The sequence below is a fragment of the Metopolophium dirhodum genome, chromosome 1 (genome assembly GCF_019925205.1).
Source record: "Metopolophium dirhodum isolate CAU chromosome 1, ASM1992520v1, whole genome shotgun sequence".
Lineage (NCBI taxonomy): Eukaryota > Metazoa > Arthropoda > Insecta > Hemiptera > Aphididae > Metopolophium > Metopolophium dirhodum.
In genome coordinates, this window is record NC_083560.1 from 131290660 (window position 1) to 131309542 (window position 18883).

The 18883-nt window shown below is 27.4% G+C and overlaps 1 protein-coding gene across 3 annotated transcripts; it reads right to left on the reverse strand.

The window, feature by feature from the left end:
• On the reverse strand, positions 1-15943 carry LOC132937458 (serine/threonine-protein kinase nekl-3-like). 3 transcript variants are annotated; one of them, XM_061004287.1, is made up of 6 exons: positions 15167-15943; positions 8305-8524; positions 6445-6689; positions 2292-2405; positions 198-340; positions 1-134 (listed from the first exon to the last, which is right to left on the reverse strand). In XM_061004287.1, the coding sequence occupies exons 1-5, from the start codon at positions 15380-15382 to the stop codon at positions 218-220; spliced, it is 918 nt and encodes a 305-aa protein (XP_060860270.1). In that variant the 5' UTR covers positions 15383-15943; the 3' UTR covers positions 1-134; positions 198-217. The 3 variants fall into 3 exon arrangements, with proteins under 3 accessions (XP_060860270.1, XP_060860272.1, XP_060860273.1); XM_061004289.1 differs by having other exon boundaries at positions 26-340; positions 15185-15936; XM_061004290.1 differs by lacking the exon at positions 2292-2405 and having other exon boundaries at positions 26-340.
• Between the last annotated feature and the right edge of the window lie 2940 nt (positions 15944-18883).

The window sequence follows — 18883 nt, forward strand, 5'->3', positions numbered from 1 at the left end:
GGTTGTACAAAAATTAATCTACTAGATTCTATAATAGGTGCATTTACGCTTCGATAATATTTGGTGGTTTCAAACGTTATACCTGTAGCTGTTATTGGCAAACCATTTTAAATGGTCTTCTAGTCTAAAAGATACTATTAAAAAGTGTATTATTATTATAGTCTAGAATCTATACTGTAATAATAATATAATTGTACTTTATATAGCAATCATCAAATTACGATGGAAGTGCAGTATTCTGAGATTCGGCTAATCCTCTCCGTGTTATTCTCAGGATTTGTGATATATTCGGCCTGAACTTGTGGTTGACTATTATGCAGCTATCTATGAATTTTGTAATCTGCATACCAGTAAAATAAAAAAAAATTGATAATCATGTTGATACTACTTATATTATGGTTGTTTTTAGAACTTAAAAGTGGATCAGATTTCATAAACAATAGTAATTAATAATAATGGACACTAAAGTACATTGTAAATAATTCTATATAAAAATATATTCAATCTATAATTTATTTTTAAATTTACAATCTTATTTTATACAAAAAATGTTTGTACTAATAAAAATATTTATACATGAATATTAAGAAGGCATGCGCTGTCTCCATCTATCTTAACGTAATATGGAAAATTGTATGATCTGAATAATACATTTAACTCTGTTATCAAATTTAGAAATGAAAATATTTTTAGGGAAAACCGCAGGGTTTTTTTTATATTTTAATTTTAAAGTAAGTTATGAGTATTTTAAAATTGTAAATTGTTTGTGCCTTTTAAAATACTCAATATTTGATTTAAAATCAAATTATAAAAAAAAAACTTATGAGGTTCACTATATTATATTCTAAATTTCATAATAGGTGAATTCACTCCAATATTAATTATTATAACAGAATTAAATAAATTATTCAGAACGTACAATTTACTTTGTTATGTGTAAAGACTGGATTTTGCATATTATGCATTTTCATATTTTTATAAGCAATTACATGCAGTAAATGGGTTTTCATCTATTATACTTAAATAAATAATATTACAAATTTATATTTTGCATATTTTTGTATAATACGTATACACTAGATATAAATTTAATTTTATAATTGTATGTAAAATTATTATATATACATTTTTCCACAATACAAAAATTGAAAATATTTTTAAAAATTTAAGATTACGTTTCCGTGTTTGTAGGTATTCATTGCATACTGTTTTTCCTATCATATATTTTTATCTTAACGATTTTGTCTAACATTATCGACTTATCGTCAATACTACAGAACACAAACTAATAGACTGACAACTGCAGTAGTTCTGCAATATTTTATGTAGATAATTTAGAACATTTTAAAAATGTTATTCAAAACCTTCAAGAAGATGGTGTCAAAAGCATTTAAAACTGTAAACAAATTCTAACTAAATCAAATATAATTAACGATCTAACTTATATTAAAACAAATTTTTCAACTATTGAAAGCATTAAAAAGCTTGAGACATCAGGTTTGTTACTCATAGATCCTTTATACATTTTTAAACAAGTTACGGATTCTATTATTAATATTTCTAAAAATGAAAATAGCGTATTAATAAAAAAAAATGTTCTGAAATTATTAATAAAAATAAAGGCTTGCTAATTTTAAAAGAAATTGCTAAAATACACCAAGATGAGACTGTTGACTTGAATAGTTCCTCTATCAAACATTTTTCCCAGGAAATGTTGTCGAGTTTTAAATATGTGCCCATAAAAAGCGTTGATGTGGAACGAAGTTTTTCTGCATACAAACATATTATCACAAACCGAGGTCAATATGGAATATATTATTGTTATTGTTTTTCCAATATCGAATAAATTGTATATTTTTTCATTTTAATTCATTTTTATCATCAATATATAATATATTATTGTAGTTTAATTTTTTTTTCATAATTTATGTTTTGATTTTATAACTTTACAATAAATAAATAGCTATAATAATCAAAAATTATTTTGCATGTTTGCATGCATATTTTACAATTTAAAATTCATATAAATCCGGTCTTTAGTTATGTGTTTGTAAAACGGAGATAATGCATGCAGGTGTAAATGTTTAAAAATTATATTCAAATCGTGCAATACTCATTTAAAAAAATTACGTAACCCTACCGTTTGAATTTACTGTCTGTGTAATATTTTATACATATTACAAGGGTTATGTGTGTTATTGCGGCTGAATAAATTATTGTACATATTTGTATATTTCTGTGAATAATTGGGCATATTAACCATTACTTTTTAACATTAAATACTTACTGACCTTTATGGAATAGATGTCTGAAGGTATGGGTGGGTAAAATCCATTTATTATTCTTTTGGTCATCAAGTTCATGTCTAAGGTATTCAGATGAAATGGGGCCTGAAGTGCTACTAACTAAAACAAAACTACGGAAGTGAATAATGGCATTGTAATTAATATTAATTAAAAAATTATCATTAAAATTATTTAAAAAAATTTAAGAAGAAACCTTACCGAATGATTTCAGTAGGACATTGCCCTGGCTTAAATGGCTTAAATTAAACAACATTAGAGAATATGTATAAATGTATGATGCTCTATTGCTCTCACTGAACCTAAGTTTTATTATGTGTATTTTAGATTTGTTTATTTACTTCAATGCTATTGAATAATAATTATTATGTTTGTTAAAATATCCCTAGATGGCTAGATTATATCTAAGAATTAGTATTTAGTGGCAATGCTAAATTATACATATATAGAAAAAAATATAACCAATATTATTTTGATATATTTTTATTTATTTATTTATTTATTTATTCATTTATTTACCTATTTATAAGTTAAATCTATTTTTATTTAATTATAATATACTAAAAATACTTAAAATACTAAATACTACCTAAAATAATTAATATACACTACAAAGAATATTGTAGTATTAAAAATTAAGTATTCAATATTTTGTACAAATCTGTATTGAATGAAATGTTAACTAGGTACCTATGTGTTAGGAAACATTTATAGGAGCAGTACACCTTATATTATATACCTACTATAGTATCATAGGCACAATTTAGGCGCTTAGTCCACAAATATGTACCTATCTCCCATATAATATATTATAATTTAAGAATGAAATATAAATATTCAATTAATTATCTAATGTACGGTAAACATGGTTTTCTATTCATCTAATTATTTAATATTTTAACAATTATGAAAAAAAAATGATTGATTAAGACATTTTTGTGGTGAAAAACTACATCATTATGCCACATAGAAATACTATGTTGCAGATATAAAGTTAATCATATATGCTGTGGTTTATCCTAATTTTTTTAAACTGTTTTCATTATCTTTAACGATTCCGATCAGCTCTGCGGCATGTGAAAGGTTAATTTCTACAATGATGAAGGTTAATAGTTTTCTTCAAACTGCCTTGGATCAAAATAGATTGAAAAATATACAATAATTTATGTTGAACGAGATTTGTCTAATGTATTGTCTTACAAACAGATTTTGAACAATTTACAATTTACGGTTGTCGGTTTAAATAGATAAATATTTTTAATTTTCGTAATAAGTGATAATTAATAATTGTATAAAATGTATTATATGTATATTTATTATTAAATGTAAGAAAGGTGCTCAGATAAAAATGATAAACATATTATGTCAACTTATCGTGATATTACATCAAGTAATATTGGTACCTATCCTACATTCCTACTACCCTACAAAATATAGGTACATGCATTGCAAGGGGTGTGGCAGTGTGAAACTGTTCTATTTAATTATTGATAGTACTTCCGTGTAAAAATCTGAAATTGTGCTAATATAGTTGAGAAAATATACTATAATATTATAAGTTTGTCTACCTTTATAAAAAAAAATGTCTACCGGAAAGTCAAATTAAAATTTTATGAGCGTTTGAAGTTCATATTTTTACAACATTGGATCATATTCATTCATTTTCTCATGTAGTGATTTTGTTGTAATTCAAAAACGAATGACCGTAGACATTATATTTTACACTTGAAATTTACACCATATGTTTATTTTACCATTATCTATACTTGATAAAATGTTTATAATATTTCGACTCGTTTCAAGTTGTTTGCGGACATTTTCAATTTTCAATTTTTTTTAGTTTTTTTTTTTTAAATGTCAGCTACCTTTTATTTGTTGGGTCAAATTTCAAAATGATTGAAAATTTAATACAAAGCCCCTCACACATTGTTACAATATCAGTTTAAACATCTATAGGCAGTATTTGTTTTTATAAGCTTTTAAAGTTTAAATTTTTACATAATTTATCAAATTGAAAATTTGTAAGGCCAAAATCTGAAATTGTGCTAATATAGTTGTGAAATATTATACTACTATATGGGAAGTATAAAGCTGTTTTATGAATATTTGATTCATTCAAAAAAACTATGTAAAATAAGTAATATTTTTGTGTTAGCTCTGTGATCAAATTCACAGGTAAGTACATTATTTGTGTGCTCTCTTGGATTTTTTTACAATATTTAAATTTTTAAGCGAGATGAGCTTTTTTATATTTTACATACCTACTTACTCATAAATTATTTACTCATAACATATTTTTACGTGAATATCATTATCACACAACGATTGTATACCCACTTGAGTAAGTTTTGTAAGTTCATTCCTTCATAGTCAATATAATAATTTGAATTTTTAACGAATAATACCATTTTATACACGAATTTAAACAAACCTCTATGTAAGCACTGCGTAGTATGTACGGCCACGGTCCCTTGCCCATGATACGTTATTAATAATTACTAATTAGTAATTACATTAAACTAAGAGGACGTCACACCCCCATGTGTTGTCTCCGTCTTACAAATGTACCTACAACATACCAAAATCTGTTTTTCGCAGGGCAATTTTACTCCCTCTGTATTCATAGTAGAATCACCAAAATTCCACAACGCATAGGGAAGAATTGTATCTGTGTCGTAGTCTTTTTATTATTAGGATAACATAAATACATTTAAAGTTATCAGTTCGAGAACACTAGGTTTTTTCTGTCTTCCTCATTTAATTTTTAAAAATTATTGGTTAGTGTTATCAAAAAAATAAAAACACTACGAAATTTATCAAGCTATTGTGCAGTATCAAAACTAAGATAATAAAAATAATTAACAAGTACCTAATTTTCCATGCGTAGAGTACAAAATACGTGTATTAGTGTAGTTAAGGGTAATTTAAAAAATAAGATTAACTTAACTCAAATTATTATTACCATGAAAAATTGTAATTTAACATTACAAATGTAGTTTAAGTAGGTACCTACTAAAATTAATTTACATATAAAAACTAACTTGAATTTATTCTAGTTAATTTTTTTCAGGATAACAAATTAGTTTACAAAAATTGATTTACTTGCACAACTTTGTGCAAAAGGTTTAGGTTGTTTTTTATAGTACCACCTATAGTACATATTTTAATAAAAACTGAGTGATCCCAGGATCCTACTATTTTGTACGTTCTATACGATCGGCTTTAGTATAAAATAAAATATAATATTAATATTGATTGCCTAGTCAAACACAGTATTGTTCATACCACCTGTAGCATCACTAAAATAGTAGGTAGGTACCTATCTGTTATGGTTTATACCTACAATAAAATATAATACGTGAAGCACGTAAATGGTAAATTAGAACACGAGCTATTATAGGTACTTAACCTATAGAAAGATCATAATATTAATGATAAATTATTATTAAATGTATTCGATTCTAAATACACTGTAAAAACATATACTATTAATGTGCTTACTGTAGGCTATATAGAGTAAAAAGCATACACTAAATATTTATTTTATTGTTTGCATTTGGTTTTTGAGAACCATTTAAAGACGAGAAGAGTCCTTTTGACTGCCTATAGCCTTTTTTTTTACTTTAATTTTCTAGGACTCTAGCCCAGTGGCGTCATCTGAACAGCGTGTGGTATACATTTGCGTGTTTATAATCCAATATTAATTATTACTGTAATTTGGCCAATTAGTTGAAAAATGGAAAAATTCTAGACAGGGTTTGTCACTTGCATAAGAATATGCATATTAAAAAAAAAATTGAAATGACACCACTGCTCTAGCCCATGCAAGTATGTAACTACTAAACCCAAATTACGCCCAATTGTCCAAGCCTAATACATTTAAACATTAATTTTGCTTTTATATTAAAATGTTCAGTCTTAGTCCTTTTAAGTACCTAAGTAAGTAAAAATATAGACATATCAATATTATTTATATCCTAATTTACAAATTACGCTAGTTGCTAAATAAAGGATACTCGTTTGTCTAGAAGTGCAGTGTTTATGATTATTGTAAATCTTTGATCCTGCTCCGATAATCGTTATTATTATACTACATGTCTACATTATTGTGCTATTAATTAGTACCTATAGTGTCGCGTACCTCGTATATGACACAAGCCATTGACCATATGTCGCTGTCAAAGTAATACTTTTGGTGTAACATCCTCTCAGGGCTCATGTACAGTGGAGAGCCCAGCACCGACCGGCAGGTCATATCCAGACCGTTCGTAATGTCTTTGCTAAATCCAAAGTCACCGAGCTTGATCTTCACATTTTTCCACCGCTCGTACAGCGATTTCTTTTCTTCTTTTAATCCGTACACGAAAATGTTGGCTGGTTTGATGTCTGCACATGGGCAATACACACAGCTTAATGACAAAGTATGTGCGAATTGCGAGTATATACATTTTGTATTTTTGTATACATACAATTAATATACAATTGTTAATTTTAAATAGTATCTTATATTAAAAAAAAAAATGAGCAATGTCGATAATTTGAATTTGTAACAACAATTGGCTTTTCTATGAATTAGAAAAAAAATCTTCATACTTTAGAAAAATACTCAGTAGGTACCTAATATAAATAACCTAACTGTAAATAATTTTATTTACTATAAAAACAACTACGTTTTAATTTAAATCAATTAAAATTATGACCAAATGCAAGGGCGTCCATCTTCGAAAATCCAGTGGGGGGGCCCGGGTGTCCGGGTACACTGTATTTTTCAATAATATTGACCTTTTTGTTTATCTGTTAATTGGTATATGTAAATTTACGTAACATAATTATATTATATGACTATATTCATACATAAGTATTTATCAATTCATCATATCTAATATCATCATATATAATTATTTATAAAATAAATAAGAGTAGGTAGTTCAATTTCTAATAAAACGTAAGTATATAACATAAATAATTCACTTTATTAATTATTAGTTAATTAATAGTTAATTCAATTAGTATATAATATTATAATTAAATTACATTATAAAAACTGTAAATTTCTTTTATTTTTGGAAAATTCGTTCACAACATTTTGAATTACATTTAATTCATCAATTTTCTGTCTATGTATACTAAGTATCCATCAATCCCTAAACCTACAAGTTTAGTCATGTTTAGTCCAACTTTTTTTGAAAATTCTAATATACTTGACGGCTTCAGAATTGAGTTCTTTTAACTCTGTAAACCCTACAAATTCTTCTTTTATGCTCATAATTGATGAGTCAATATAAATCTATATAGTTGATAAGCACGGTAGACAATCGTGGTGATAAGTGATAGCTAATAACATTGGAAACATCGCAACCACGGCAGCTGCTGGTCGCAACACACTATGAATTATGTAATCAATTTTCTTTATTCAATGTATCAATTATAATATAATTATGTTTAAATATTAAATGTATAATATACACAGGACATGTCCCCCTTGCCCCCCCCCCCTAATGGACGCCCTTGATCAAATGTTTAACGCAATTAATCAAGGACATGTAGATTATAAGCTAGTATAATTAATATTAATGCAGTTTATATTAATATAAGCTTAAAAATCGATATTTTAAATTCACTGACATTTAGGTACCTTAGATAAATAAGACTATACGAGCCTCATGGGCATGCGCATGGCTGAAGCTTTCGCTGTACAATTGTACTTTAAATTTACTTTGGATTTAGTGGGCCGGTGAATATTTATTTAAAATGCTTACATACTAGGAATAATTTTAAAATGATTAGTATATTGACTATTGATGAATGATGGACGAGCCGGCGCAGCGTACCGCACGTGTACGACATTGGTACACTCGGTACAGACAACCGAATACGCATTATTACATGCTAATAACGTTCAACCTGCGAAGTGACACAAACCATTTATAATATGGACCTTTCTGAAATGGTTTTTAAAAATATTCAATCGGAAAAAATAAGATGCATAACAAGTAGGTACCTCGGTGCATGATTCTTGATTTGTGCATGTGATAAAGTGCACTGGACAATTGGACGGCGCAGGACCAAATGATAGGTTCTTTAATTAGATTAAACTTATCATAATGTTCATGGATTATCCGTCTTAGATCTCCACCGGTAGCCAGTTCCAAGCCAATTTTCAGTTCAAAATCCGAAAAATCCCACCACAAACATCGTATGATATTTGAATGATTCAGTTTCTATTAAAAACATAAATAATTATTTAATAATTATAATATTATGTTTTAATATTTTTGTTTTTTTATAAAAAAACATTTTTTTTTCTAGGTTAATACTAAGTACATTATGATTTATCATTAATAGTACCTACGCTGATTTACAATTTATGTAAATATTTTTCGAAAAAAAAATAAGGATTAAAGATAGTGAGGTAGTTATAGTTAATATAATAGTTCATAACAATTAAATATTTTAAGGGCAGAGTAGTAAAATAATATAACCACATATATTATATACATAGGTAAATAGGTTCCATAGGGTGGTACCTTCCCTAATCTTATTATCATACCATTCTTACTCGTCACTCATCAAACCTATTTATTATACTAGGAACATGTAGGTATAGATTGTAGATTACTTCAATAAAACAAAAAAATAAATAAAAAAACAAACAAACAAACAGGTAAATAGGTTATATAGGATATTAATTTTAGTAGTATTTGGTTTATGTGGAGGCATGGTCAGACGGGTCAGTCGGTGGTAATGGATGCTGGACGATTATTTATTATACTATGACTAATATTAATGTAAAATAATTAAAAACAATACATTATTAAGACAAATTTTGAAATAAATCATATTTTTAGAAGAAAACGTAGTATTTATAATGTTATTTAAATTAATTATCCAACTAGTAAATTATAATCAAAATAATACCTACAGTATGTGAGGACTATGATTCTTGATACTTTGGATTCAAGACTGTCGATCTTTTAAATTTCAGCCATATGTTAGTATTTGTATTTTCTATACTTGATAAAATTTTGAAAACATTTTGACACTTAAAGATTAAAAGCCATGAATTATTATCTATATTTTATTTTTTTTTCAATTATTGTCAATAAATAATTTTTATGCAATTTCACTATCCGCCTAGACATTTAGTTAAAGATTTAAGTAAATGTCTATTTCATATCAGGCAAATAATAAAAAAAACATTTTGTATTATTTTAAAATTGTATAATTTTGTAAAAAACCGTTTTTTTCCTAGAGCCTCGGAAAACGTGGAAAAATTAGAGGATATTAAAATAGTACACTTCCGAAAAAATTAAAATAATATATGTAAAAAAATCATTTTAAAAAATAGATAAGAAAACATGTCATTGTCATTTTACTTTTGCCAATACGATTATCAATGTATTATTGTATTAAAATTTAAAATTAAACTATTAAAAATATTAATACATACAATTAAAAATTAAATAATTTTTTTTTAAGGCATTAAGTCGTATTAGATTCTGAGCGAAGTGATGGATGTATTGATTTTACAATGATGTGTGTTTTTTTTTTATTTTTTTTTTTGTTATTTTTGTGTCTGTCATCACCTTTTAGGACAGTAAAAGTGCTTGGATTTTCTTCAATAGTAACTTTTCTGATAGGAAAATGAATCTAGTTGGTACTTTGGGGGGGGGGTCAAAAGTAAAAATTTCCCAGTAGTTTTCAAAAGCGACGTGAAAAACAAAAGAAAAATTAAGGAAAAACGGGAATTTTCACGCAAAATCTGTTTTTGAGAAAATCGATTTTGGTTTTTGGTGTAACTCTAAAACAAATTACCGTAGGGACATGAAATTTTGACTGAATGTTTATATTAGCATTTTCTATACACCATAAAATTTACAAAATATTTTAACTCTTTTTGAGCTGTTTACGGTCATTGTCAGTTTTCAATTTTTTTAGTTTTTTTTTCTATAAATATCAATAAAATTTTATCTGTTGAGTAAAAAAGCTTGAAAATTTAATAGAAGGCTCCTAGGTTATTGTTTCAAAGGCAGATGAAAAAAATTAAAAATCCTTAGTCACAGTTTTTATTTATAAGCATTTAAAGTTCAAATTTTGACAAAATACTGAAAAATCACGAAAAATAGCAAATTATTTTGAGTTGAGAATTCATAAAAATTTTTCTTTTTAAATCTAAGATTTGAAAATGTAATATAAGACTACTCATAAGTTTGTCTACCTTTATCAAAAAAAAAATGTCTAAAAGATACTTAAATTTAAATTTTTATGAGCGTCTGAAATTTATATTTTTACAACATTTGATATTTACTCGATTTCTCATGTAACAATTTTCTTATTTTATTGTAATTAAAAAACGAATTACTGTAGATACTTGAAAATGTCACTGAATGTTTATATTATTATTTTCTATACACCATAAAATGTTGAAAATATTTTGACTCTTTTTGAGCTGTTTACGGTCATTGTCAGTTTTCAATTTTTTTAGTTTTTTTTTCTATAAATATCAATAAAATTTTATCTGTTGAGTAAAAAAGCTTGAAAATTTAATAGAAGGCTCCTAGGTTATTGTTTCAAAGGCAGATGAAAAAAATTAAAAATCCTTAGTCACAGTTTTTATTTATAAGCATTTAAAGTTCAAATTTTGACAAAATACTGAAAAATCACGAAAAATAGCAAATTATTTTGAGTTGAGAATTCATAAAAATTTTTCTTTTTAAATCTAAGATTTGAAAATGTAATATAAGACTACTCATAAGTTTGTCTACCTTTATCAAAAAAAAAATGTCTAAAAGATACTTAAATTTAAATTTTTATGAGCGTCTGAAATTTATATTTTTACAACATTTGATATTTACTCGATTTCTCATGTACCAATTTTCTTATTTTATTGTAATTAAAAAACGAATTACTGTAGATACTTGAAAATGTCACTGAATGTTTATATTATCATTTTCTATACACCATAAAATGTTGAAAATATTTTGACTCTTTTTGAGCTGTTTACGGTCATTGTCAGTTTTCAATTATTTTAGTTTTTTTTTCTATAAATATCAATAAAATTTTATCTGTTGAGTAAAAAAGCTTGAAAATTTAATAGAAGGCTCCTAGGTTATTGTTTCAAAGGCAGATGAAAAAAATTAAAAATCCTTAGTCACAGTTTTTATTTATAAGCATTTAAAGTTCAAATTTTGACAAAATACTGAAAAATCACGAAAAATAGCAAATTATTTTGAGTTGAGAATTCATAAAAATTTTTCTTTTTAAATCTAAGATTTGAAAATGTAATATAAGACTACTCATAAGTTTGTCTACCTTTATCAAAAAAAAAATGTCTAAAAGATACTTAAATTTAAATTTTTATGAGCGTCTGAAATTTATATTTTTACAACATTTGATATTTACTCGATTTCTCATGTAACAATTTTCTTATTTTATTGTAATTAAAAAACGAATTACTGTAGATACTTGAAAATTTCACTGAATGTTTATATTATCATTTTCTATACACCATAAAATGTTGAAAATATTTTGACTCTTTTTGAGCTGTTTACGGACATTGTCAGTTTTCAATTTTTTTAGTTTTTTTTTCTATAAATATCAATAAAATTTTATCTGTTGAGTAAAAAAGCTTGAAAATTTAATAGAAGGCTCCTAAGTTATTGTTTCAAAGGCAGATGAAAAAAATTAAAAATCCTTAGTCACAGTTTTTATTTATAAGCATTTAAAGTTCAAATTTTGACAAAATACGGAAAAATCACGAAAAATAGCAAATTATTTTGAGTTGAGAATTCATAAAAATTTTTCTTTTTAAATCTAAGATTTGAAAATGTAATATAAGACTACTCATAAGTTTGTCTACCTTTATCAAAAAAAAAAATGTCTAAAAGATACTTAAATTTAAATTTTTATGAGCGTCTGAAATTTATATTTTTACAACATTTGATATTTACTCGATTTCTCATGTAACAATTTTCTTATTTTATTGTAATTAAAAAACGAATTACTGTAGATACTTGAAAATGTCACTGAATGTTTATATTATCATTTTCTATACACCATAAAATGTTGAAAATATTTTGACTCTTTTTGAGCTGTTTACGGACATTGTCAGTTTTCAATTTTTTTAGTTTTTTTTTCTATAAATATCAATAAATTTTTATTTGTTGGGTAATAAAGCATGAAAATTTAATATAAGGCTCCTGATATATCGTTCTAATAGCAGTTGAAAAATATTAAAAATATATAGGCACAATTTTTTTTATAAGCATTTAAAGTTCAAATTTTGACAACATTTATCAAATTTATAATTTATTAATTATTTTGTGGTTAAAAATTTATAAATTTTTAACTTTTATGGCTAAGGATTGAAAATTTAAAACAAGGCTCCACGTAAATAGGTTATATATAAATTACTTTATTCACAATGATATCATCAAATATACTTATTTCATAGGCTCCTATCATAGGCTGACTGACCGTTTTCGCTCAGAATCGTTTTTCTTATACAATGATATTATATCATTGAATTCAAATTTAACACCATCCATTACAGTGACCCACTTGTAACCTACTGTACAGCAGAGCGACATCCACTTATCCACCTTTTTTATAATGAATGTTAACTACATTTTAATCGAATTGTATCCATTTCTATATAAAAATGACTTAAAAACATAAAAATGCAAAAAAATGCAAAATTAAAGTTTCATTTTTTAATTCCTTGATGTATGGAATGAACTTTGTGCTTGGAAAGCAATGTTTTCGGTCATTCAGAAATAAATGCAATTTGCATTCAAATCCGTTCCATAATAATAATAATAAATATTGGGAATAGCTGGTTAGGTATACGACGTACTGCCTATACCTATCGGCTATCACGAAGTAAAAATTCTTGATGATAATAATAAAATAATTTCCTAAAATTGCTACATATACCTTGGGTATCAATTTCCAATTTGAGTAATTGACTTAAATATCATAGTAGAGATTTAGTATTTTTACAATTTGAAATTTTTATATTGGTCAAAAGCTTTTATATTTAATTATATACCTATGTTTATATGATCAGTATCACAGATAACACTAATATTTATTGGTTTATTGTGGAACTAATTTGTTCATCGATAACATCGTCGATAAGGCTGGGCTCTCGGCTCGTGGGCTCGTGGCCACTGGCCATTGACTGTACCGAGGAACTACGCCGTGGTAAGCCGCTTTAAGCTTGGTATCATAATAATTGGTGTAACAATACGCGGAAATAATATATTACGACATTTCGGTTTGAATATGGCAACATCGCATAAAAAATTCTATGTTTGGTAGTGTTTTACCGGGACCGATAACAATACTAATAATAAAAATACTAATTTCGATTTACATGTAGGTATGGAAATAATAGATTTTAAAATAAAAATTTTTTTTAAATAATATTCACTTTCCTTGATAAATGATCCATAATATAACGCGTCGGCGCATTGCAAATTAACGCAGGCTATAATTATTTTGGTCAATAAAAATGTATGGGTCCTGGTTCGTTACCCTGTAACACCGAAAATTACACCCCTGATGCATGAGTGTGAAGTGCGTTAAGTAGGTGATGGGAAAGTAGGTAGGTACATCGGTCATCGAGTACAAGTATAATATTCCTATTTAAACTAATAGATATTATGTGTTATACAGCTACACGTTGACACTTTTATCGGGTAATTACCTAAAACCAGTTATTATATTAATTTCAGTTGGTAAATGAATGCCTAATTAAATTTTGTGAATCACTAATCACTATAATGATTTATAAAAACTAAAACTAAATATTCATTCACTCTGGCATACACTTTATTTTTAAGAATACACATGTACTCCCATAATAATCGTTTTAATTATACCACAATTATTATACACGTCACACATCATAATGGACCTGGTGGATGTCCGACGACGATATTTGGAGTGTTGGTCACATTGGCGTTGATCGAATGAAAACACGTAATAATATAAATCAATGATGCGTAATAATACGAAAATAATATTTAGCGTTGTACTTGATGGTTTGAATCTATAGGTATTCTACTATTCTATACTAATAAATTACCAAGTACCTACGATATTTCCAAAAAAATAATGTAATGCGTGAAAGGGACTGCTTAAAAATTAACTTGTACCTATACCAATACCTATACTAATTAACTTGCACCTATGTATAATTCAGTATGACAGAGTGTAGGTAACAGATGCATCAGTCAATGAATGTTATCAAATAGCAAGTATTAACTACCTATGTAAAAACTTTTATTATTGTAATTTTATTCAATTCAGATATACTTATTATATTTTATTGTTAATTAGTAATTATCCGTATATTAACAAAAATGGATTATTGATAAACAAAAGTTATTACTTATCAGTTATTACACACCTAGGTAGTTAGTTAATCACGTTTGTCAGCCATGTCGATTGCACCCTATAATGTATACGTCATACTGACATACTGTAACAGTCATTTATACCTATTTCACATAATATATGAGATGTACAATGTACAATGTATATACTGGCGTATATATATTTTTGGTGAGTGGAGGCGCGCTAGGGCATAGAGTAAAAGATAGAAAAATGTGTCCAAAAAAGAAACATGAGCATGTTACGCTTTTGTAGAAAACCAATTTCAGTATGTGATAAAATACAAAAACAATTTTGCTGCATTCTTGGGAGCTTGCTGCCATCATAATATGAGCACACAGCAATAGTATGTATCTACCTAATACCCAAGTAATATAATTGGACCTACCTAGTACCTATAGACTATAATACCTATGCATTAAGTAAGTGTATTACATATTCATAAATTAAATTGGCGAACATACTATTATTGTTGTACCGACCTTCAGGTTGCTGATTTCGTTTACGCAATCCTGTACGGTTTTGAGGTCGTTGACAATGTTCCGCAGGTGAACGATTTTCAGAGCTATGTGCTCGTTTTCCGGCTCCACCAGCGCTCTGTACACCGTGCTGAACGCCCCTTTGCCTAGGACCCGGTCGAAAACCACTCGCCGACACGACTCTGGTTCAAGGTCGCTCATGATGGTTTCAAATATTATGGTAATTAAATAATGATAATATTAATAGCAATACACATACACATACAACCGTAATATAAATAATATACAATAATAAAGGGCAATAAAAGATACCTAGGTGTAATATTATTATTAAAATGCTCGCGCACACGTCTCTCGAGAATCTCGGCGGTCGACTGTGACAATATAATAATAATCATTGTCGGATTGTCCAGGCCGAACGTATATAGGCATATAGGTACACACTGTGAACGTCGTGTGGTGAAATGATGTGGACCGATAACCCAACCGGCAATAACGCGCGTATACTGTAATATTTTCCAAGCCGCCGTAATGTCGATAATAATCATATAGATATATTATATTATATTATTATGATAGTAATAATAATGCAATTACCGTTTATCGCGCTGAGCGTTCGTCATATCATTGGGTATGTTTTATAATACGTCGCAGTAGTCGTAGCCTATGTGTATGTACCAGCCACCAGGTACCTAAATACCTAATCCGCGTATATAATAATAATATATAACATAAGACGTACCCCCACACGTTTGATAATAATAATAATAAATAATAATAATAATATATACGTAAATAAATATCGACTCCACCGTCGCTAAAACAAGACCGACATAAAATCCATTCACCGGTATTTTACCTCATTATTATTATTATTGACACCGTACAACAGTCCTCCCCTGCTTTCAAATTGCTGTGGCATAAGTCCAATCGTTTACCGCGAACATTACCCCCCCCCCCCCCCACACCACCAAGACCTTTTTTTCAATATTTATAAAAGTTTGTATTATGTATAACTTGTATAATTTCTTAAATCTTTTTTTCTATAAACATATATTATCAACTAAAGTAAATTTCCACAGAATATGTCCATGAATTTATTCTTAAACACTATCTTATACAAGTTTGTATATTTAAGAAATATTAAGGTAGAGGTAAATATGCCGCTTATTATAATATGCAGTGCTTTAGCCGGAAAGAAAATATTTTTGTAATTAGAATAAGTATGAAAAGTAAACTTCTTTACCAAAACAAAATTCTTAACATTTTTAAATTGAACTAGGTTAGTACTATAAATACCTTAATTTTTGTCAGTCGCTAAGGTCGTTATAATGAAAAATTGATAGTGTTTGCAGTGGCCTTAACAGTTCAAACATTAAAATATAAAACAGTATTCTTATATTTTAAACTATAACTTTTTAGGGTTTGTTCATTTCTTTTAAAGTTAAATTAAAAGTACCTATGTTTGAAATGACAATTTAGTACCTACGTATAATATGTAAATATTGTGAAATGATATTATTCTAGAGTTGCCTATAGAAGCTAATAGGCTATAGGCTATATTATGGCTTGGCCACTGTATGGCTGTTCATCACGGGGCTATAAATAAAACTGCAAACGAAATATTGGACGAACTAGCAAAAAAAAAATAAAAAAAAAATTCAATAATTTAATAAAATAAATTTTGTATTTACCATAATTAAAAAATTTGATATTAGGTATAATCAAAAATTATTGACCCATGTTAAAAAATCAGCTACATACCCACCTGCCCTGCGTGACAAAATCATTTGACCTCCACTGAACTAGGTATACCTATAATGCCGAGTAATTTACATTTTTTTGAAACTATTTATACATACTAAATCAAACGGATCTGAATTTTATATAATAAATAATATTATGTTCAATACGTGTTTAAGAGTTTGCGTACTATATAATATTATATATCACCAAGGGCGTCGTTCAGAATTTTCAACCGTATAATCTGCAGAGCCGCTCTTAAAATAGGTAGGAGGTACCTACTCTTAGATTTAAAAAGGGGGAAAGTATAGGTAACCGCTCTGCTGTACAGTTTAGATAACGAGTGGGCACTGAAATTGGTTAAATATGTTAAATTTGAATTCAATGACAAACCATTGTATACGAAAATCGATTATGGGCAAAATCGGTCGGTCAGCCTATATTATTAGGTACACTAGCTGTATCGCCAGACTTCGCCCACACCAAAATTGCGGTGCTTAGTATATCGGCGTATCTCGATAATTATCGATAAAGTCATAAAGACAATACATTTTGATTAATCGTTATAGTAATGTAAAAGTTGAAACTAAATTTTATTATATTATTATATTTTCTTAAAATTATATCGTAGTTACCGGACCTTGCATAACACCTAGGAAAATTAATTTTCTACAAATATAATTTGTGATCAGTGAATTACTGTATCTTCATATATATATATAAAAGAACAGGCAAAACAAGGCCAAAATGTACCAATTTGCCGACGACACAATTTAACTTATTTCGAACAACTTTTTCATTTAAATGACTTGTTAAACAACCGAAACCCTTAAATACAGTAGACACCCTCAGACAAAAAATAAAAAATCGGGTGACGTGGTGACAACTCAGGAAAGTAATTGGAAAAAAGTTCAATACTGTCGTAAAAAATGTGTCTATAAAACAGCCCTGTTCTTTTAATACCTTTATATTATTACTATGTATAGTTATATATTTTATGATATAATATTTGTATTGCTATTATAGTACCTAGGTACTTTATATTTTACAATATAAACAACAAGGCAGGTTAAACTAATTTTTGACGAAAACATAATATAATTTATTATTAATATTTAATTATTATAACGGTAGGTATAGGTGACGTATACATGACGCATATTTATATAATATTATAGTACCATGTTATTAACTTGTGAGTCAATTGATGGCTACTTATCGTAGAACAGTATGAATAGGTAATATCAGCTTCGTATGGTGTAAATAGGCAATACCATAAAATAATCTATGTTCGAAAAATGTCATTGTGTATAAAATAATAAGTAAGAGCCTATACGTGAGAGTTTCAAGTCCCCATGAATAATACTAATGAATTACAACAAAATTGCAGGTCGTTTACGTGTCCCCCCCCCCCCCCGCGCAATACGGTTGTTTTTCTGAGAGTTTGGATGTTCAAGATATGTAATTTGCACCACTGCAGGTAGTTGAAAGTAGTGTTTATAATTTGCACCACCCTCAGATAGTCCAAAATAGGAATTGTAATTTGCACCAAAATTAAAATCGATCATTTTTTCGATAGTATCTTAATAGTACCAACTTACAAGTTTCTATATCCTAATATAAACTTAGCTTAGTTTTTATTTATAAAATAGCTGAGCTTATACACATATTGTTATAATTTAAACTTATAAGTTTATAAGTATAACTAATTATATGTAAAATTATTTTAATCAACTAACTTTTTAGGTTCTGAGCGAAGCGATGAATGTATTGATTCTACAATGATGTGTTTTTTTTTTTTAAATTTTTTTTTTGTGTCTGTCATCAACTTTTAGGACAGTAAAAGTGCTTGGATTTTCTTCAATAGTAACTTTTCTGATAGGAAAGTGAATCTAGTTGGTACTTTGGGGGGTCAAAAGTAAAAATTTTCCAGTAGTTTTCACAAGCGACGTGAAAAAC

Coding starts and splice junctions, on each gene's coding strand:
- LOC132937458 (XM_061004287.1), bottom strand. CDS start 15,382: ATGAGCGACCTTGAACCAGAGTCGTGTCGGCGAGTGGTTTTCGACCGG. Junction 2,406..6,444: donor TGGCTTGTGTCATATACGAG/GTACGCGACACT, acceptor GTTTTGTTTTAG/TTAGTAGCACTTCAGGCCCC. Junction 341..2,291: donor CAGACATCTATTCCATAAAG/GTCAGTAAGTAT, acceptor ACTGGTATGCAG/ATTACAAAATTCATAGATAG.